Source organism: Cotesia typhae, unplaced genomic scaffold (genome assembly GCF_013202065.1).
Source record: "Cotesia typhae breed Kobodo isofemale line unplaced genomic scaffold, CoteBio_Ctyphae contig_4, whole genome shotgun sequence".
Classification (NCBI taxonomy): Eukaryota; Metazoa; Arthropoda; class Insecta; order Hymenoptera; family Braconidae; genus Cotesia; species Cotesia typhae.
In genome coordinates, this window is record NW_027423748.1 from 3,818,992 (window position 1) to 3,842,023 (window position 23,032).

The window sequence follows — 23,032 nt, forward strand, 5'->3', positions numbered from 1 at the left end:
ATTATTATTTTATTCACGCGCGTTCAAAAATTTAGATGCTTAATTTTTTTTTACTTTTTCCTTAGTAAGATTTTATACTACGGGATTTTTTGTATTTTTGCTACTTTTAATACTTTATTTTCAGCATTAATTATCCAATGATTGATGTAAGTATTTTTTTTTTTTTTTTTTTTTTTACTTAGACGTTAGATGATTAACTTTTTTTTAAATTTTATTTATTAATTTTAATATATATAGTAAATTAATAATTGATAACCATCGGCAATATAAATAAATTTTAGTATTAAATCAATGACAGTTTTATTAATTTATTAATTTCATTTGCTACCTATCTACAAATATAATCTTTGTACTTTATTTAACCCTATATAAAAATTATAATTTGTCATAAAATTGTTACGCATTTTTTAACAATTGAGTAAAATCTACAGTATTAATAATTAATTTCTTTCTTTGTATACGAACTCGTAATCAATATCCTTCGTATTGATTTTATTCTTAAAGACTATTATGTATTGGCAATTGTGAGTTATTAATTATTTAAAAACTAATATTTCAATTTTTCAAAATAAAATATTAGAAAAAAAGAAATAGTTAAAATTGTTATTAGTAATTAAAAGATTCGCAATCTCAATTCCTAATTTAAATTATTAAGGCAACAATTATTATCAATGCTATACTATTTATAGCTTCTGATCATTTGTTTTGACAATCAAATAAGGCTTCAACGTGCGTCCAATTATGTACATAATAATACCAATAATATGTCCAACTAGGTAAATGCTCTTGTAATAAATATAATTATTCTCAAAAGTGAGCAATTGGAAGCCAAATGAGAAGTAAGCCATGCAGAAGAATCTCATAAACCACATCAGACACCACCATCTTGTTCTCGCCTAGAAAAATAAGACAAAACAATTATTGATAAGCTAATTAATTCTAAAAAAAAAAAAAATACGATGTTGATATAATAGACTTACCGAGCTGCCTTCCTCAGTTTGATTGTAAAATTTAACATACATATCTTCAAGGGGAAGATACGTGATAACAGAAAATATTCCGACATAATACCCAAACGCATATCCGTGCCAAATCGTTGAAACGAAGAATGTCGCTGGTATCCGTAAATTTTTCCACGGAAATACTTTGTATACATATGTAGCCATCCAATACTGGACAGTAATATTCCAACGCTTCATGGCCGTTCTTACAAGATAACTTTTTTCAACACCCCACCAATCAATGTTAAACACTGTCTCAAAGTCCATTTTTTCATCTTTTATTTTCTCTGGATTCAAGGCACTGCAAAAAAAAAAAACAATTAATTAATCTCGGTTGTAAACGTAATATAAAAGAGTGCAATCAATAAGCTCGTGTTAAAAATAACTAGCACAGCGTTTTATGTTATATCTATATACATTTGCTCAGCTGCTTTGTAGTCCTTCGGACCGAGACCAGGTTGAGGCTCTGAACAAATAGGATAGACTCCTAAACCAGCCATCTGACACACACACTCGGAAAACATCATTCCTACATACAACCTTGTACGGAAAGTTAAAAATGCTGGAATAATGAAGCATAGTCGGTACCAAAATGACCTTTGTTGAAATTCTTCTGTTAATACATACTAAAAAAGACAAAAAAAGATATCATTATACTTATATAGTAATTGAGAAAATTTAAGGTAAAAGACCCAGTTATTGACACTGGCCTAGTTATTTGACACTTGCAATTTTATGCTAATTAAAAAAAATTAAATGTTTTCAAAAAACCAATTTTCTTAAAAATTATATTTATTAATTCATTAGAGTTGATTTGTTTTTTAATTAAAATAAAATTGCACGTGTTAAAATTAATAACTGGGTCTTTTACTCGATTATAAAAAAAATATTTTTAAAAATTCGCACTTATAATTTATTAAAATTTCTACATGTAGAATTTTTTTGTATTGTAATTATGAAAATAAATTTAGCCGACATTTTAGAATTTTTAGAAATTTTTTATTGAAAAAATTTCTATTAAATAATTAAAAAAAATTTTTTCACCTGTAAAAAACTTGAAATACTATAAGTATAATTTTTTAGAAATATCTTTTTAGTTGTAATTTAATTAATAAAAAAAAATCAAAAATTTTCAGACGTCTGCTAACTTCAGTGTCATTAAAAATTTAATTGTTATAAAAATTTTTAGATGTCTGATAAATTCAGTATCATTAATTGTTCCGAAAATTAAAAAAAAAAATGTTTGCCTTTTTATTTTTACTCTGCAAATATTTAATTTACCAATTTCAATAAAAAAAAAACTTTTGACATGTTTGATTCTTTCTGCACAATTCTAAATTATAAATTAAAATATATCTGTTGAAATACTTACAAAATTCGGCCATATATTACTAGTGAATAAAAATATTACAGCTGATACACCTATTAATTTTAATTTGTACAATGTAGGTTCCCAACATTCAATATAGTCGGAAAACTTTCTATTTATACAATCCCAATACGTTCTGTATCTATAGAAAGGACCTAAAACATTAGAAAACTCTTACTGGTATGTACTTATTTATTTTTAAAATAAATCTAAATTTTTTTAGTAAGTATCATTGATATACCTGTTAAAATACCCATATAACTCCAGCCATAATGAACAACATCTAAAAAGGTAATATTTTTCATAGCTTTGTAGTATTGGACATCTGGATTGTTTTTAAAATCTTCCAGCGCTGAATTCAATTCAAAGCCCATACCTCCGTACTTCAACGTCATCAACATGAGTATTAAATTAGTGTGTGTCGAAATCTCCGGTAGTCCAAACAAGTGAGTTAATCTTGATATAATCAAGAGATAAAAAAATGAAAAGAAAAACGATGCCGTATGTCTAATCCTATGGCAATTAAAAATGAAATTATAAATTAGATGTTATAAAGATAAATTTAAATACAACAGTATAATTTTTAATAATTACCTAGGAGCTAATTGCGAAAGAATCACAGCACATACGATAGTCATAGCTATCGGGTGAAAAATATCCCATCCAGAAACTATGAGTGATATAAAAAATCCAACTCCAGTACTGACCCATTGTTTATTGAATGGATTTTTTATAGTACGAAAATAATTACCAAATCCTATAAGTCCGAGTAACAGACCAACATAAATAATATCATCGATTATCATGGTGCGGCAAATTTAATATAAATATCACACTGATTGGAGTAAGTCCAGTGAAAGACTGAATTGTCTGCACTGCGTTATCATACACCCTACTACCCGTATCAGACTCTTTTTTTTTGTTTTATTTTATATATTTAAATGTCCGTTGTTCACTTCTACTTTGTTTTACATTTCTTGCTTTTTAATTTTCGTTGTTTATTCAAATGCGATTGTATAATCAGTAACCACTATGACAATAAATGGACAATTTGCATATTCAATTGAACTATTTGTATATATTTGAGCAAATATATAGATGTATATACACAAAAAAATATCAAATTCAATGACTAATTAGTGAGCCACATATGAACTTTGAACACTTAAATAATCTGTTTATATTGTGATTTTATTTTTTTCTTAGTCTACTTACGTGTCTATGTATATTTATACCTTAAAATTATATCTATATTTATACATCTTGCAGTTACTGACGATGACACAATAGCTTTGGTATTGAAAGTGCTGCCTCTGGTGATTCACCGAGTAATCAGGATTTTGTTTTCATTTAAAACCGGCGTAAATAAAAAGTAAAACGTTAAATTTTAATTGATTTGTTGTCTGGTACATATGTAAATATTTTAAAGAGTTAATTTTTATTTATATCTGTCAATCATGGCTAGAGAAATCATTACTTTGCAACTGGGACATTATTCTAATTATGTCGGGGCTCATTGGTGGAACTTACAGGTTAGTTTTTATAATTATTTCATTGTTTATATTCATACACAATTATTGCAATTGTATTAATGTTTTTTTCTTTTTAAGGAATCTGGATTTTCGTATGACCCGAGTAAATCAAGTGAAATAAATCATGATGTTTTGTATCGTGAAGGAGAAACTATACGGGTATAATTTTTTTGTCAAAATTAATCGATTTTCATTTATTTATTTATTTATTTATTTATTTATTTATTCGAACGCCAATCGGCTTTATACATTAGGTTTACATCAATTAAATTTAATTTTAGGTGAAAAAAGAAAATAATAAAAAAAATCATTAACATTTTGTTAGAATTTAATTAGAATTAAATTTCAATTTAAATTTAAAGAAAATTAAATCAATTTCATTTACTTTATAAGTTTAAATTATTAGCAGTATAGAAAAATGTCTCAGAGTAATTATTACAAGACAAAATAAAATTACACTTTTCAAGATAGTACACGGAAAGAATAAAATTACACTGCATATCCTCCTATATTATACTCAGTGTAATCTGTGGTGAAAAAAAATTTCAAATAATATCAAACATGTGTAATCTCAGTGTAATCTCAGATTTGACCAAGGAATTTTTTTTGGTTATACCGCCCCAGATTACACTGGATATAATCCGAAAAAATATCCCGTACAATTTTTTGAATTATACTCAGTAGAATCTTGGATTATATAATTTTTTCAAAAATTGTGATATTCAACTTTTTTCTTTTTTAATTTATAAATTTTTTTGAAAATTTGTTAAAAATTATTAATTCATTTATTTACAATTAACACAATATTTTGTCTTCTAAATTCATAACCATTACTTATTTTTCTGTTGATAAAAAAATGTTTGTTTTTTAAAATAAAAAATTTTTCTACTTCTTTTGCTATTCATAAGTATTTTCTTAAAGTATAGTAGGACTAATGATAATTATCTAATGTTTTTAGAAAGAAGTAACATTTACGCCACGACTCTTAGCTGTTGACTTGAAAGGGTCACTAGGATATTTAAACGAACGAGGATCTCTATACGACGATCCCAAGAATGATCAAGATCCTACATACCTATGGGATGATAGCAAAGTAGAAGTCACTGCAGAAGAGCCTGTTCCAGTTTCTCCATTTGTTCAAAATCTTCAGAATGGTTCAGAACAGCAAAATGAATCAGATGAGAAGTCTGATCTTGAAAACATTAAAACTTGGACTGATTATTTGATTCCGCGGTTTCATCCAAGGACTATTAATGTTATTAAGGATTATAATCATGAGTGTACTAAGAAACCTTTTGATGTATTTAATTATGGGTATAATTTGTGGAAAGAAGAACAATTTGCTGATGAATTTTCTGATAGAATACGACAGTACGCTGAAGAATGTGATTCTCTACAAGGATTCCAGGTGAATTAATAAATTTTACTGATGTTCATTAACTAAAACAACTTTATCATGTCACTAATACTAATGCCAAAAGGGCGCATCCCAAAATCTACGCCCTCTTGGCTCTACAAAGCCAAAATGGCGTATAAAAAAATAATTTTTCCGCCAACCGACTTAAAAATGTTTATCACATTCAGGTTTGTGAGAAAAGTAAATAAATAATTTTTTTTTTGTATACGGCTTTTTGGCTCTGAGACAAAAAAATTTTAAAGATAAAAGGGCGTATCATTTTTTTTAAATCATAATTAATTATTAGCCTTAAAAAAAAATTATAACACTGATAAAAATAATGACTTTTCAACTCATTTTATTTAAAAAGAATATGAATTAAAATTTTTAAAAAACCAAAATAACAGTAACATTCTATTTAAAGAAAAATGTATTTGACTCAATTCATTAATTAATTAATTTCAGATTAAAGTATTTTTTCAAAGTTTAGATTTACAAGCAATTTATATTTATTATTTTTTACTTTCAGAAACAAAAGATAATGATAATGGAGACGGCATCGGAGTAGTGCCTAGCTCAAATGATATTTGAGTTTCTTCTTTAATTAAATACAGATAACTTTTTTTTTTAAAGCTAATAATTAATTATAATTTTTAAAAATGATACGCCCTTTTGGCTTTAGATTTTTTTTTGTCTCAGATCCAAAAGGGCGATTACAAAAAAAAATTTTCATTCACTTTTCATACAGATCTGAATGTTATAAACATTCTTAGGTTAGTTAGAGTGAAAACATTTTTTTATACGCTCTTTTGGCATTAGTAACGCGATGTATGTCAATTATATTTTTGTATTTTATTAGATATCTTTATCAATACAAATAAATAATTTTCAGGTATTAATGGATTCAACTGATGGATTCAGTGGACTTGGATCAGCTTGTATTGAATATTTACAAGAAGAATACGGCAAAAGTATTTTAGCTTTTCCTTTAATCGAAAGTGGCTCTAATGAAATGTCAGCAGCGAGTTTGATAAAAGTAGTAAATATCGCACTGTGCTGGGAAAAACTTGGTGAACATGCATCATTATTCAGTCCTCTGTCTTGTGGAGAACAAGGATGGCCTTGTCCAGGATTGCCCCGTAAATTCGACAATCTAACATACGATCTGGACCAGAAATATCACACAAGCGCGATACTTGCAACTGCACTAGATACTTTGAGTATCCGATACCGTCACAAAGAGTTCAGTATGTCAGCTTTATCAGACTTGTGCGCAGATTTAAATAAACTAGGACGCAAAGCCGCGGCTACAAGTCTCAGTTTACCATTTCCGATGACCGTTAAAAATGATTTGATTGACGTGTTGGATGACCTAGAAGGACCACTTTGGACAAGTCTTTCACCCAGTTGTAAAATATTTCCAGATAAAAGTATGCACAGCCTGGCTTTTCGTGGTGTTAATGAAGCACGCCTCAAGAGACCACTTGGTGAAGCTAAAAAACAAATGGAGAAATCGGCTTATCGGTGCTCAAGTGTCCACGAAATGATGACTATGTACCTTGCGTACTCTTGTCATGCTTCTGCTTGTTATTTGACGACTGTTGAAGCACCTCTTAAAGTCTCTAAGCCATTCCCAAGGATTTTTAATAACAATGTCCATGCAAATGGCGATATCGCTGACTGGTCTGTTGCTCAAGGTAATATTATATTTAATATTATTTATTTTATCATCAACGATCGGTATTATTTATTATACATTATTTTTTTATCGTATTGCAGATGTTGAATCTGTTCCTGTGCTTGCTGGGCTCCACAGTGGCTCTGGATTAGCGTTTATGTTCAATTCATTGCATACCCAAGCTTCAAGAGTCAAAAGTATCAGGAGATTTCATATGTTTGAAGATACTGGTCTTGAACAGGATGATTTTATTCATTGCTTGGATTCTTTACTTGACAGTAAAGAATCTTATGAAGATCATTTTATTTAATTTATTATATTATTAAATTTTAATACTTTTATAATATAATTTTTTTATTCATTTTATATATTATTACAATTTTATGGTTAATAGTCAATTTATGATGATAAGTATTTAGGCTGCATTCGAAAATGCTCTATTTCTAGATACATAATTAAGAAATGACCTTGTATCTTGTCAACTATTGACATTTTTAAAGATATAAGCTCATCGCGATGTTCCACTCATCAAGACCTTTCATTTAAGTGCTCACATCATTTTTTCACTTATTTTTATATATTATATATATATATGAAAAATACATCAAAATGCATGTGGGTACTCAGATAAAAGCTCTTGATGAGTGTAACATCAGGATGAGCTTATATCTTCAAAAACGTCAATAGTTAAAAAATTACAGTGCAATTTAACAAAAGTCATCTATACATATATAAAAGATTTTTATATATATAGTGATTCATCACGATATCTCTGGCACTATAAGGCGTAGAAACTTGAAATTCGGTAGGAATATTACTTTTGCTATTTAGAGGTCAGCTAAGAACGGATTTTAAAAAATTCTCCCTCAAAGAGGTTTGCGGGGGCGTTAATAATGAAAAATTCTAATTTCTAAACTACAGCTCTTATAGACTTCAAATTTGATAGGAATCATTTGTAAGAGATGTAGAAATAGTCTATGAACGAATTTGACGATAGATCATCCCACAGGGAGTTACGGGGGTGGGTATTAACGATGAAAACTTTTAATTTTCAAACTATAGCTTCTACAGACTCCAAATGTGAAAGGAATTTTCTTTAAGTAATGTAAAAATTATTTATAAACAAATATATCACCCCACAGGGGGTTGCGGGGGTGGGTGTTAACATTAAAATTTCAAATTTCCAAGCTCTAGTTCCTATAGGATCCAAATGATGTAGTGATTGCACATTGAAAGTTACAATGAATATTAGCTAGAATTATCACATGGATAAAAGGTACAGGCCAATCCGATGGAATTTAGAATCTGAGCAAATTAAGACACTACTCCAATTAAATTCAAGTCTAGATTTAAAAATACAATTATATAAAGTGCCCAGCAGAGCGGGCGGGTAACAATTAGTTATTTAATAAAACAAAATTTTATTTATTTATAGTTCACAAGTCTAGGTAGTCACATAGTGACTGCAAGGTTACTAGTGAGTACTTAAGTCTGGTATACAGAAAAAAAAATTATTTTTACAAAATTTATACTTTTAAATTTAAATAATTTTTTTAATTTAATTAGTTTTATAGAAAGTTTTTTTTATATATTTAGTAATTAATTTATTAATTATTAACTAATGGATGAAATCCCTATCAAACAAAATAGTTGATAAGCTTGAATACGTAATAACGAATGGTGGTTTTTAAATTTGAATCACGACTAGCGTGAGAATAATTTTTAACGTGGGCACGAACAGGTGTGGTTGTTTTTTTTTATATCACGCAATAGCTGAATATGAGGGTCAGATTTAGGAATTTTTTTTTTTTTTTATTTTATTTTAATTCTTTTATTCCTTATAAGCAAGAATAAAAAAATTTCATTCACGAAACGTAATATAATATTTGATAAAATGGTATTTTATATTTTTTGTACTTGTAATGAAAACATGAAACTCAATAGTAATATAAATATATAAAATACTGAGGAAAGTAAATTATTAATTTCGTTGAGTTGTATAAACAATAATACAAATATTCCCTACACATGGGAGCGCCAAGGCACACCCTGAGTTATTAGAAATTATTTAGTATTGAACATCGGGTCTTCTGTTGGTTTGTTGTAATTCAGTATTTCTCACGACACCAGAAATAACGAATCTCTCTATCCTAGTATTTACTCAAGATTATAATACAATTGTCCAGTGAAATACATTGATAATAATAATAATAATAATAATAATAGTTAAAATTAATCACAAACAATGGGAAATAAAATAGCAACTTTCACTGAAGAACAATTAGAAGAATACCAAGATTGCACATTTTTAACGCGTAAAGAAATTCTCAGGTAAAAATAATTTATTATAATAATTTAATATTTATTAGGTCAATTAATTAAAATTGTTAATTAATTTTATTTCAGAATATTTAAACGTTTCCGTGAAATGGGAGATCCTGGCAAAGTACCAAAGATAATGACACCGGAGCTGGCAAGTCAACTGAAATTACCCTTATCATGTTTATCAAAGATTCCCGAGTTAAAAGTAAAGTATAAAATCTAATAAAATATAATATTATTTTCTTACAAGCAGGATTTGTTTTTTGTACCGTTTATCATTTGAATAATCTGACGAAAATAGTTTATTGCAACTGTTATTATTTGAAATTAAAGGAAAATCCATTTCGAGATCGTATAGCGGAGGTATTTACCAAGTGCAGTGATCCAGGAAGTGAAGAAGAAAAAGAAGAAGAACAAGAAGAAGAACAAGGTATCTGTTTCGAGGAGTTCTTGGAGATGATGTCAGTATTTTCAGAGCAAGCACCTCGAGATCTTAAAGTATTTTATGCTTTTAAGATTTACGGTAAGCCGTTTTGTCTAAATATTAAATATATATATATATATATGTATATATGTATAGAGAGTTTAGAAATGCTAGAGACTATAGACCCCCAACTGTGGGAAGCGAACGGCAAGTTCTAGGTCACAATCCTGCATACAAGAGTCTCTTACGTGGGTGTATTTAGTGGCAGCTATCCTTCATGTAGAATGTAGATAGATAATGATAATGAGATAAAGTAAATTACCGTAGAGCCATTCCCTTCCGCTTCTTGAGTGACCAATGACTAAAATTATTTTATTTACATTTATTATAACTTGCCTTTTTCATCTAATCGGTTTATTTATTGTTGATTACTTTATAAGTCTTGCTACATTACAGATTATTATTATTATTATTATTATTTTTAACTTCCCGCTAAGAAAATTTAAAATTTTCAAAAATCGGGAGGTTATTGTTTTTACCGCGTTTTCCGAAAATCGAGTTTTCATCAGATCTTGACGTTTTGAGGTCTTAGGAAACTTCTCTGAGTATTTCCGCGATGATGTCTGTATATATGTATATAAACCTCTCATAACTTTTGAACGGCTTGGCCGATTTGTTCGCGGTTGGTGTCATTTGAAAGGGCTTGACTAAACTTAGATTTTAAATACAATTTGAACCGATTCCGACCGGTAGATTTTGAGGAATCTTAAAAAAACTACGAAAAAAATTTTTTTCAAATCAAATTTTTTTTGAATAACTTTTAAACGACTCGATCGATCAATTCCAAAAACTAATCAGCTGTTAAATCGAATAAAAGCGTTTTTTTTTTTAATTACACCGAAATTTCCAGTCTTATAAATTTGTGTTTAAAAATGTATTATAGAATTTAAAAAATTGAAAATTCAAAAAATAGTGTTTTATTAAACTTCTATCAGACTTTTGAGCTTGGAGAGCTCAAAACTACATGAAAATTATATTTTTGAGCTTTTCGAGTTAAAATTGCACGTAATAAGTGTAATTTTGAATGCTTAATTACGAAAGTAGCGGGAAGTTGCAGGGATGGCCTTCAGGGTCAACCGTTTTCCTAATTTTTATTTTTGTTTACAGATTTTGATGAAGACGGATTCGTGGGCATGAGTGATTTAGAACGTACGTGTAAGCAACTGGTCCAGGATGGATTGACCGAGGAAGAAGTAGGTACAGTTTGCAAAAAAGTCCTCGAAGAATGTGATATTGACGGGGATGGCGCATTGTCTTATCTTGAGTTTGAGAATGTCGTTGCTAAAGCTTCAGATTTTTTGTCTACTTTTCACATAAGAGTTTGAAATAAAATAAATGCGCTGGTACCCATGGAAGATGCTGGTAAGGTTGATGAAGAAACGTGTCTTGCTCTCGTTGTATATATAACAATGTCGTGGGAGAAATAAATGGGTTGTAGAGCTCAAGTTAATGTTTGAAAGAAGAAAAGGTGAAGAAGAAGAAGAAGAAGATTAAAGAAGGGCAATAAGAAAAATAGTTCTCTGACCCGTCGACTCGTTTTCCTGCTCTCATAAGAAACGCTAATTTATCCTTCGTGCATGGATAAATTGGAATAAGAGTACAATTTACATAAATACATCTACAGCGATGTCTACGTCAGAGTATCAAAATATCACCAGTAAATTCCAGCAATGTACACGCGACAATAAAACGTTATGCTAGCTGTTTTTATCAATCAAATATCATAAATTTATCCTCGATCTTTTAATCGGCTGGCTATTTAATAATTAATCATTAAAATATATTAATAAATTTTAATATTAAGTATTAGCTATTGAATTGTTTTTTTTTTTTTTTTAATTTAAAATAATTATTACAATAAATATTTATTATTTAAAAGGTAATGTAATAATTTAATTAAGACCTGAATGTAATGACGACGACAACAAATAAGACAGAGCTAAGGTAGAGTGTAAGATCGATTTTAGTGTTCACCACGCCTTGGATCGGTGGAGCGTCAACTTAAAAAGCAGTCGAAATTGGAGATACCACCTTGTTCCACGAAGGCGGGACAGTTATAGAGTCGGGGCAAGCGGTAACTAACCGAGTCTCGACGAAACCAAGGCCATCCGGTCACTTGGCTTGGCGTGGTTGCCCCGCGGTCCCTCGCGCTTACACCACCCCCTTCACTGGTTTGGCACACACGAGGATCAAGAAGAAGAAGAAGAATAAAAAGTAAAATGAGTAAGTTCTTGTGCCTTTGAAATATCACATTTAAGTTTACGCTTATTTTTTTTTTTTTTTTTTTGTTATTTATTTTATTGGTAATTTTTTTAGGTGGCTTCATCTTCTACCGCTTCCTCCGGTTTCATCTGGACGAATGATCTTAACTCTCAGGGTCCGAAATTCAAAGCCATTGGTTAGAAAATACACGTAACGTCAAGGTGGTTATTTGAAGCAGTCTTTAAGAATAATAACATAAAGAAGCAGAGGAATAATAAAAATAATGAATATAAAAATGAAAAAGAGTAATAAGAATAGAATAATAATGATAATAAAAATAAGAATTAAAAAAAGGAAAACAAGTGGGAAGGCGGCAGTACTCGAGGCAAAATGAGAAGACGAAAGATCTTAGCTAAGGATTTAACAGAGTGTGGAGGTGGATGAAATAATAAGAGAAAGAAAGCTTTAGCTTTTAGTCTGAAGGTGAAGCAGGATGGTATCCAAGTTAAGGGGAAAGGTGAGACGGTGGAGCAGAGGTTGGGAGGCTGATTTCAAAGCCAACTTTTATGGGCAAGCGTGGGCGACTGAACCGGCTTCTCTTTTTATTCTTGGCTACATCCAGAGACTACTCTCGAAGCTTCGACTCCGGGATTCCCGAGCATTCGAGTCCAAAGATCCACAAGTACATTGCCAAGGGGAGACATTTACATTGCCAAGATCCTAGATGTCTATACATATTAAACATATAAATATAAATATAAATATAAATATAAATATAAATATATGTAGGTAGAGCGTAGCATTAGTATATATAAAATTGGTTATATATTATAGATTGGCACGAGCCATTTCGTTGGAAAGAACTCCGAGCGATCGCTTCTTTGCATTATAATTCCTACCTAACTCTTCGATACGACTCTTAATACATGGGTACTCTGGCTCTTTGATGGGAAAAGCCTCAGGATGAGATTCACGATCGTCTTTCCGCAGCAGAGTACTTCGTGGTAGATATTACATGAAAGAATCACTCCTAAAAAATTATAAACAACGGATTAAACTCGTTATACAGACACAAAGGATGCGTGGGAAATTCTAGATCATCATCTTCATCATCTCCGTCATCTTCAGTTGGTTGGAACTTTGTTTAATCGGTTTTGTTGATTAATTACATTTGTAATATAATAATACGCAGAGCAATTAAATATTGATACAAAAAAAGTAGAATAAGAAGAAGAAATATAAAATAAGATAGTTATTCATCTATTGCTCAGCCAAGTCAAGGTCAGCCAAAGTCAGTCGAAATAATATCGGAGCCACGTAGCGTATATATTCGCGGTGGTCGGACGGTTAAATAAAAGGAGAACCGATACTCTTAACCATGAGTTTTGAGTTAAGCGAGAAGAAATAACGTGGGACTGAACGGGTTAAAGCGAGATAAAAAGTGTAAAAGTATCTGTATTTGTGGATATATATTTATTATTATTATTATTATTTTATATGTTTGTATGTAGACGGTGAAAACGTCTGCAGGGCAGTGTAGAGAGAGAGTAGTAAGAGCGAAGGGGGTTTCTTCATGGCATGGAGTCGGTTGCTGGCCAACGGAATGTGGCTTGACCGGCCTTAGTACTATCCCCCGCCCCCTCAACTGGACCCACCGACTGGGCCCAACCGGCATTCGGCCTAATGGGACCCATTGGGGTGCCTCCTCGAATATTCTCTTGGATTATCTCGGACACATCTCTGCAAAATCCGTGAGCCACAATTTTTTAACGCTTGCCCGTAAGATTCTTTGAGTCTACAATCATTCACCAGGATATCACACACGATATATATTTTTAAATATGTCAATTTGGTTTGTTTTATTTTTATTTTTATTTTATCTTATTTCTTTTGTTATTATGCACAATTGCGGCATCATATTTATACATACTTTTGCCCACAGAAATAATAGAAGAAAGAAAAGCCAGAGTAAGAAGATTAATAAAACCAAGAAGAATATAAGATGAATAATAATAATAATAATAATAATAATAATTATAGAGACGAGATGAAAGGAGAGTAAAAAAAGGGTCTTTTGATGAAGCAACCTGCTACTCCATTGTAGCCAACCCGGAGCTTGAGCCTCATCTGTATCTCAAACGAGACTCGTGTCTCACCGTCACTTAGAATATAGCGTAGAGCCCCAACAACATGACCGAGTAGATATGTATAAAGAAGAGCGTGCATTATAATCTTAAACATGGGATCCAGGACCTTCTGGTTCTCCTCTATCTTCTGTCTTCTGTCCTCTGTCCTCTATCCTCTACTCTGTACTTAAAAAGTATAGATCGATAGATCGCACGGGGCCACATAGAGATCTAAGCTCGGCAGAGAGAAGTATACAGGCGCCACTATACTTCCCTGGTATTTATCTCTGCCACGTAGTCTTCTAGTCTTGGTCCCGCTGATGTATCCACGATACTTTTACTTTGATAATATAAACCACTCACACCTTGCCTTACTCGACTGTGTGTATTGAGTTCAAAGTATGTTAAACTCTGAAATACGGGTTACCTGAGATGTATCCAGCGGTGAGCCCGTTTTAAAGATACCTTTTGCTGCTGAGCAAGATAACGACGACAACCGTCTAAGGGGATTTTCCAGCTCAATATTCTCCACGTCGATCGTCGACGTCGGTGACCCTCGGATTACAAAAACCTCTTTTATAGTTATCTTCTTCGGCGTCTCCGGGCATCTCTTTCTTCTTTGTTCCATGCTATATGCTGTATGCAAGAATGGATGCTGGAGTTTCGATACAAGTTACCTCTGAAAGGACATGTATATAACGTTTGAATTTACGTAGAGTACGCGCTTGTATCCGCGTATCGTCTTACAAGTTACAAAACCAACCAGAAGAAAAGAAGAATAAGAATATAAGAAGAGAAGTTAAAGGAAGAATCTTTAATCGCATGCGCGATCGTGCGGGGCCGTATATGTAATTTATTATAATGCCAGCCGGATTTTCTTTCTCTCGGTACATACAATGTAATGGCTCTTTCTCTATCTTATAATACATACAAATATATAAACATATAAACATATAAATACAAATACATGTACACGTACATGCACTGATTGTATGTACCAACCGTGACCGCACGCACGAAGAAATCCATTTTGCACGTTCAAGAGACAACTCTCGTTGGAACTGTACGGCTACCTAACGAGCCAATATATATACCTACAATACATACATATGTATATGTATAATATATAATATATAATATATAATCATTACTTGGTTATTCGTCGTCGTAGCTCCACACTTACCAGGTTACATATATTCTTCTATTATAAATAAATATTTATTTATTTTATTACTTTTATATTTCTTCTTTACTCTCAAATCAACGTTAGCAGACGACGAGGCTGGTGTGTCAACGTCAATAAGAGAAACCCAAGCCCATATTTATTCCACGAACGAACACACGGTATACTTGAGTTCACCCAGCGGCTCTCTGAATCTTCAAGGCGAATTTTCGTCACTCTCAAACGTCATTGTTACAAAGTCCATGGGATTAAAAACTGCCGACTGCTGACTGCTGACTGTCGAAAAAAGACTAAAAAAAAAATATATATATATATATATATATATATATATATATATATATATATATATATATATATATATATATATATATATATATATATATATAATAATAATAATAATAATAATAATAATAAATAAATAAAAATTTAATGGAATGAGAAGAAGAAAAGAAGAAAAAAAAAATTAACCAATGAATAAGGCAAATACAGCCGAGTCATCATATTTTCCACTTAACTTTTGTTAAACACATGAATTAATGATAAATATTACTTTCGTTAATTTTATTTAACCGTTACTATCTATTTTTAATTCTTTAAAACTTGTGTCTCAGGTAATATACAACCAGCCCAAGATTTAAAGTGGTAAAATCATGTTGGCGCGGTTAATCAGGTTTAGTTGGCAAGTTGTCTTGAGAATTTCGAAGGAGACACGACGGGATATCGTAAAAGTAAAGCAACAGCAACAGCAACAGGATCAGCATCAGCAGCATCAACAGTAAAGCATCTGAGAAAAGTAGCTACAGCAGCCGACTGTAAAACCAGCGACAGCAAAAGAGGCGACGGGGAGATGATGATCATCACGAGACGCCCCTTCTTGTTGTCTGTTGAGGGGAGAAGGGTGTAACATCCACCAAGGGGAAGAGTATGTATATTTATATACATATACTTTCAACTGGATGTGGATATCTGCATAACCGGTATACTGGATGTATGCTATAGTTCTGCAAAACTCGACTGGTCATCCTGGTTGCTCTCTTCTGTTAAGAACGTTATGTACCAAACAGAATGGGATGGAAGTTGTATAGCAGAGGATGAAAATGCATTTTGCACATGAGACACCGATATTATATATTATATATAGTTTAAGCTGAAAAATGAAAGAGTTAAAGAGAAGCGCCATTAAAGCTATCTGCTCTACAAGAAGAAAGAATAAAATGAGAGTTGGAGTGTCTCGCAAAGAGAATCACAAGAGAAAAATAAACCGGTGTGTTTAAGATCAAGGAGTAGACGTGGGTCTTTGCAGACTCACTCTTTGGTATCACTCTAAACTCCATATTCTGATGTCCCGTACATACATAGCCGTCAATACATACATAGGCATAAATAAATGATCGGCGATGATGTCATCGCGGTGCTCAGATGTGCCCGCTGGAAAAGAAAAAAGAATTACTCCTATCCCAGGGTACGGCGTTGCCATAAGCCGTACACTGACAATTACTGCTGGATGGGATGCTGATGGCGGTGATGCTACCAAACTATATACTCTATACTGTACATTGTAACTTTGGCTGGCTGGCTGGCTAGCTGGTTCCATTCTGTCGAACCGACTCGTTTTCTTGCCACCACAAGACCTCAGAGAGACACGTGTGAGGACACCTCAAGGGCGTCGATTTTTCTTTCATCTCCATTGATTGACAAGCTGCTTTGTTTGAAGAAATTGTTATTAAGATTCGGGATGAGTCAGGATTATGTTGAGAATCTGCAAAAGATAATTGCATTAATAAGTATAACTGTTGGTAAAAGTTGTCTTGTAATTTTTTAATTTTATATTCTAGATTGATGATTTTTAGGTTTTTATTTTAAGACTTACGTGAGATGTATTGGTGTAAAAAAAAAAAAAAAAAAAAAATGAGAGCGAATTGATGGAGATAGCTGCCGTAGAATGAGAGATGCTGATGCCAAGATGATACTCGTTATTTATCTAGTCGCGTGGAGACTTCAATACGCGGTTTTCTGCAACCGCAATGTCGGCTTACCGTGCCGCCGACAGATCACGGCCATGTTTTATGCTGCGATGAAATCGCTCATCCACGTGGTGGCGTAATCTATTATAAAAAATTTTAGAGAAGTTGGAGTATGATGTTCATTAAGGTTATTTTAATAATAATAATAATAATAATAATAAGAAGAAGAAGAAGAAGAAGAAGAAGAAGAAGAAGAAAAATGAAGATGATAATGAGTAGAGTAGAATGTGAATGTTTTAGTATTTAGTATAATACAAGATGAATTTATTTAAAAATATTTTTAAATTGTGTTATCGAACCGTAGATTTTGGTTTTTACCTGAGAGGGATTTTGTGTTATGTGGGAGACCTAAAAGGCCGTTGTAGTTTGCTGTAATGGTAACTAAAAAGGTTGCTAATGGTCGGTTAAAGTAATCTTACTCTCCTCCATAGTCCATATACAACAAAATCGTATAGTACGAGTGAGTCCGGAGGTTTAAGAAGAAATTTATATTTTATCTTTTTTTTTTTATTTCAAAAGATAAATTATAAAAACCCTTAATGGTCTTCTGAGCCTGAACCCTAGAACCTAGAAAATATTTAATATATCATTCTGTCTATTATATCTTTTTACAGTATCTTTTTTTTTAACTGGCATACCTACTCCTCTTCAATTTATATTGATGATTGACCTGAAAACGGTCTCGTCGGCTGTTAAAAATACTTTTATCCTCGAATGCAGTTCTTTGTTATAAATAAAGATATATATTATAAGTATATAATAAAAATAAAATTTATAGTTATTAATTTAAGCCTCTAAATATTAAATTAAAAAATAGTAAAAAAAAATGTATACATTAGTCAGACCAAGTGTTGTTAATGTGTAAAAATGTATATATTTATTTATTGAATAAAATGAAAAATAAATAAGTATAAACTCTTGTAAAGGTTTGGAATGCCGTTGAGAAGAGGGAGAAAACCAGAGATTAAATAAAAAATAATAAACGTTTTTGAGTATCAAATGGACGCTTCCGAATCCCACCTGACCAAATGGAACCAACGAAGAAACGAACAACCCACCTTTGGAGGGAGAGTAGAACGGACAATGTCCAACTACAACGAATGGTTATAAAACTAAATGGAACAGCGTAGAGGACGAGAATGAGATCGAGAACGAGGACGAGACTGCAGGTAAGCAAGAAAACATCTGAGCCTTCGTATTCGAAAACTTTTAGATGCTGGATGCTGGTATATGCTATGGAGCAGGAGAATGAAAGTACATATAACCGAAAACCTGTATATATGTACCATATTCTCATATATATATGTATATATTTTACACACACGTAAACCTCAGCGGTGGTTTTTTTTCTCTATTCTTCTGCACGAGGCACAGCTTCGAGGGTAGAGACCTGGTACAGATGAGAGGAAAGAGGCTTAGGGGGTTCAAAACTTTTAAACTTTTCTTTTTAGTACCTCGGGCAGGTGCGAACCGATTTCTATAGTCCCTTACTTGGTAACGGATTCCAAAATCCGATATATGTATATATATATATATATATATATAATACAAGAGAAGAAATGTACAATGTAAGAAAAACGTTATAACCGTCATCGTAACGATTTACTCTGTACAATATTATATATTATGTAGTGCAAAGTAGATTCCTGTGGATCAATTATTATAAATGTGCCTTTTCAAACGTAATCTACATATTCTCTTTTACGTACAACATCAGTCATTCAATCTCACGTACTCGGTGCAATTCTACATGAATAATAAGTATGTGAGTATTGTACCTATATAAATTTATGTTTTAAACATACAATTTTATAGCTATATAATTATATATTTCTGTTTATGGGTTAAGAGTGTCGTAAATATAAATATAAATAAAACCAAGTAATATAAAGTCCGAGTTTTCAGATACAAATTATTATTTTTAAAATATTGTTATTATTTATGGTGGTAATCGTGATATCGACAATTGGTATTGCAAAACATGACAATGCAAAGGAGCAAGGACGATTTATATCCGCCGGAAGTTGAAGGTAACGTCCAAGGTTGCATTGAAATCCTGATGACGATCCACCTCCCCCGAAGTTAGAATAAGCGAAAAAAAAAAAAAAAAAAAAAAAAGGTAAGAATATCAACAAGTTGACGCAGGTGTGCTCCTGACTGCTAAATTTTATACCTGCAGAATTGAAATTAGAATAACAGTAAATCCGAAGTTGAGGTTTTATTTTCGAGCTAAAGATTTAACGACCAAGTATACTTGGAAATTTATAATAACGAACTTTGATTTTCGGTAGGTATAGTTGTTAACAAAAGCCCGCACCGAAAATTTCGTTTAGGATGGATTTTATTTTTAGATTTTTTTACGAGTTGAATGAATAATTAAGTACTGTACGAAATAATTATGCTACTATATACCTTGTATTAGGGTGTTTAGGTTTACCATTTTTGAGATTTAAAGGGAATTCTTTTAAAACAACCTTGCCGGGCATTGTTGAAAATTTTCCGTTCATTGTTAAGTCACCGTGAAAAATTTACCCGCTTTTACAATACCAAGAATACAAGTTTTAGTTTTTTTTGTCTGTCAAATTCGTTTTATTCTTTTTGTCAGGACCGGACGTCTTTTCAAATTTCGCTCGTGTTCTCTTCTCTATTTTATTAGTATTTATAGCGCACATATATATCTATAAAGAATAGTATATGTATATAAAAAAAAAAAAAAAAAAAAAAAAAAACTTCAGAAGAGCCCTTCCGTGTAGTGATACTGCGTAGTTTTTTATTTAAACGCGTATAATCATGAATTTAGACCGATATCCTTGATGGCGGGATCCAGATGAATTTTTCGGCAATTCTTCTTTCTACTAAACGATCTTTGGTCGTTTAAACAACTTACTACTACTTATATATAATTTATGATATACAATACTATTATATGTATACATAAATTTTTTAACATAAATATTGCTACTATTGCAGCCAAAAACATTGGTGTATGTACACATGTAGAATTACTTCAAGCCTAAACTCATAAAATAACAATGAAATAAAAGAATTTTTTTCTTTAAGCGTAATTATATATTTGGAGTATGTGAAAAATTACTATGATTATTTAAAACTACTTTGAATTTTTTACAACTTAAAACACTTCTATGAAGTTTTTTATGTAACTATACTTATTTCAATTCGATACATGGAATTATAATAAATCGAAATTGTCTACAGGAAATAATGACATATTTTATTTCAATAAGGAAAATTTTTGATTCAAAATAAGTAATTTAAGTGAACAGGTATTAATTAAGGTGTCTTTGGTATAAATAACCCAATTTATTATAATTGAACTTTTTATAAATGAAACAAATCGTAATTCTGGACTGTAAATTACTTTCTCAGAAAGAAAATTTCCCAATTTAAAATGAATTCTTACAGTAAAAAATATCTTCATTATTTTAATCCAATCAGAATTTACAATTAGTTTTGAAAAATTTTATACTCCAAAATAAAATTTCTGTTTTAAAAAATTATTTTAAATGAATCAAAGTTAATTTTTATTTTTATAATTATTAAAATTAATTTTAAAATTCAAATTGTTTTTCTTCTGTATTTAATATTACCTTAAACCGTAAGTCAATAAAATTTCATAAATTAATAAAATTACAATGCAACCTGGTTCATTAAAATTCTGATTTGAAAAGTATGTTCAGTGATTTATTGATACTTAATTCAATTCGATTAACTAAATCAAGTTTGAAAATTTTGTGGTTTCTTTTCTTAATTTAAATTAGAAAAAAATTTTTTCAAACGGAATTTTATCCGGATAAAGGAACTTCCAACTGACTCTGATTCATCATCAGCTTACGCAGTATTAAACGTATTTTCCGAAATTTTATTCTTCTAATGTGCTTTTTCAATAAATTTCTCCTATTTTTCATTTAACAATTCATTTAAATTCAATGAAAGTGTGTCAAAATGACTCAGTTTTCAAATAAAGACTCCTTTCATTGAAATTTTTTCAACCATCTAGAAAATTAATCATAAACTTCATACGATTTTATCTATAAATGTCGAATATGTACATCGTCATAACACAAAAAAATAAAAAATCAACATTTTACATAAATGTTGAAATACTCATCCACATGTGTTAAGCAAAAAACAAAACACAATTACCATAAAAATAAACGAATCCTAAGTAGCTATGAAGCAGCTGTTCGATTAAAATTTCCAACAAAATCTCAATAGCTTCAAATTTTAATCAATTTTATTAAAATGAGGTTGTGTCAAAATTATGTTTATCAACACATCATCATAAATTATATTAATAAATTATCACGAAAACTACAAGATCTGCAAAAATAATATAGTCGACTAATGATCATTATTAGAAAAAGTAATTAACGTAACAAAATCAAGAATTATCATAAAAATTGTTCATTGTTATAAAACTTAATTTAGCTGACAATTATTAATTTTTTTAATTTTTATACTAAATTAATTACAAAAAAATTTCAATTTATAATTTTGTTTATGACACTGAAGTTAGCAGACATCTGAAAATTTTTGATTTTTTTTATCAATTAAATTACATAGTTTTTCAAGTTTTTTACAGGTGAAATTTTTTTTTTAATTGCTTAATTGAAATTTTTTTAATAAAAAATTTCCAAAAATTTTGAAATGTCGGCTAAATTCATTTTCATTTTTTTTTTTTTTTAATTTTCACGTGGAGAATTTTTTTTATAATAATTTAATTACTATAAAATTCTAAAAAAATTTCAGTATTTTACTGAAGTTAGCTGAGAACTGACAATCCTTCAAATTTTTATAACAAACCAATTACAATAAAAAAAAAAAAAAAAAAAAAGTGCTTTAAAAAATTTCTATTAATAATTTTTTTATTAAAATGTTTTAATAATTTAATTAAAATATTTTAATAATAATTTAATTTCTAATGTTTACTTCATTGTTTTTCATTGTTATTAATAAGACTGTAAAAAAAAAATAAAGAATTGAAAGTAAAAAAAAAAAAAAAAAGTTACTTTCCCCTATGTGGCCTTTCGATAACTTACACAGTCGAAAAATGGGTTTATTATATTTTTTCTCCGGGTTCCTCGCTGACGTAGCTACGAAATGATAACTTCTGGTGTGACGTTTAACTTGATACCGCGTAGATTGTTCTCTCGAGCGGTTAAATATATATTTATATTACATACATAAGTCCATATCTTATTGTGAAGAGTGATGCTGACAAAGACCGCGTGAGTTTTTAAGTCCGGGGTGATGGTTACCTCGGAGCCTGAAGATCATCTTGTCTGTAGTTTTGAGTGTAGACGTAGACATCCTCGGGGAGAGAGGGGACGGGGGTTAGGTCATCTCCAACATATATATAGTTATATGCGTTGTTTAACGTTACAGCGTATGGGAATCGTTACGGGTCTCGACTATAGTCGGTTGGAATGTGTCCGTCTTTTTTATTTCTTTTTGTGTCTCCCTGGTGTATACCTGGGTAGCTTAAAGGTACGGGTCTGCTCAGCCTCCGCAGGGTCCGCAGGTAATCCCGTCTCAGCGTCCGATCTCCGATCGAGTCAAGCTTGTGCCGCTTCGTACTCATATTAATACAAACTCACTGGATGACATTAAAGTTAGCAGCTACGACAATTTTTTAAATTTTATTTAACAAACAAAAAAATGTATTTTTAAAAAATTGCATTTTTTATTTATTAA

At 30.7% G+C, this 23,032-nt stretch overlaps 3 protein-coding genes across 3 annotated transcripts; 2 read left to right on the top strand and 1 right to left on the bottom strand.

The window, feature by feature from the left end:
• Positions 1-288: 288 nt before the first annotated feature.
• Frj (membrane bound O-acyltransferase domain containing farjavit) lies at positions 289-3,588 on the bottom strand. The gene is made up of 6 exons (XM_074242139.1): positions 2,965-3,588; positions 2,612-2,883; positions 2,374-2,525; positions 1,419-1,627; positions 981-1,302; positions 289-896 (listed from the first exon to the last, which is right to left on the bottom strand). The coding sequence occupies exons 1-6, from the start codon at positions 3,174-3,176 to the stop codon at positions 684-686; spliced, it is 1,380 nt and encodes a 459-aa protein (XP_074098240.1). The 5' UTR covers positions 3,177-3,588; the 3' UTR covers positions 289-683.
• A 92-nt stretch (positions 3,589-3,680) lies between these two features.
• Positions 3,681-7,345, top strand: Mst (misato mitochondrial distribution and morphology regulator). The gene is made up of 5 exons (XM_074242137.1): positions 3,681-3,902; positions 3,981-4,061; positions 4,861-5,310; positions 6,191-6,995; positions 7,078-7,345. The coding sequence occupies exons 1-5, from the start codon at positions 3,828-3,830 to the stop codon at positions 7,284-7,286; spliced, it is 1,620 nt and encodes a 539-aa protein (XP_074098238.1). The 5' UTR covers positions 3,681-3,827; the 3' UTR covers positions 7,287-7,345.
• Positions 7,346-7,499: 154 nt separating this feature from the next.
• On the top strand, positions 7,500-11,604 carry LOC141526964 (calcium and integrin-binding family member 2). Its single transcript, XM_074242140.1, has 4 exons — positions 7,500-9,307; positions 9,383-9,503; positions 9,632-9,821; positions 10,890-11,604. Exons 1-4 carry the CDS (start codon positions 9,222-9,224, stop codon positions 11,105-11,107), a joined length of 615 nt encoding a protein of 204 aa, XP_074098241.1. The 5' UTR covers positions 7,500-9,221; the 3' UTR covers positions 11,108-11,604.
• The last annotated feature ends 11,428 nt before the right edge of the window (positions 11,605-23,032 follow it).

Coding starts and splice junctions, on each gene's coding strand:
- Frj (XM_074242139.1), bottom strand. CDS start 3,176: ATGATAATCGATGATATTATTTATGTTGGTCTGTTACTCGGACTTATA. Junction 2,884..2,964: donor CTTTCGCAATTAGCTCCTAG/GTAATTATTAAA, acceptor TAATTGCCATAG/GATTAGACATACGGCATCGT. Junction 2,526..2,611: donor TTATATGGGTATTTTAACAG/GTATATCAATGA, acceptor CTAATGTTTTAG/GTCCTTTCTATAGATACAGA.
- Mst (XM_074242137.1), top strand. CDS start 3,828: ATGGCTAGAGAAATCATTACTTTGCAACTGGGACATTATTCTAATTAT. Junction 5,311..6,190: donor ATTCTCTACAAGGATTCCAG/GTGAATTAATAA, acceptor AATAATTTTCAG/GTATTAATGGATTCAACTGA. Junction 6,996..7,077: donor TGACTGGTCTGTTGCTCAAG/GTAATATTATAT, acceptor ATCGTATTGCAG/ATGTTGAATCTGTTCCTGTG.
- LOC141526964 (XM_074242140.1), top strand. CDS start 9,222: ATGGGAAATAAAATAGCAACTTTCACTGAAGAACAATTAGAAGAATAC. Junction 9,504..9,631: donor CAAAGATTCCCGAGTTAAAA/GTAAAGTATAAA, acceptor TTGAAATTAAAG/GAAAATCCATTTCGAGATCG. Junction 9,822..10,889: donor TTATGCTTTTAAGATTTACG/GTAAGCCGTTTT, acceptor TTTTGTTTACAG/ATTTTGATGAAGACGGATTC.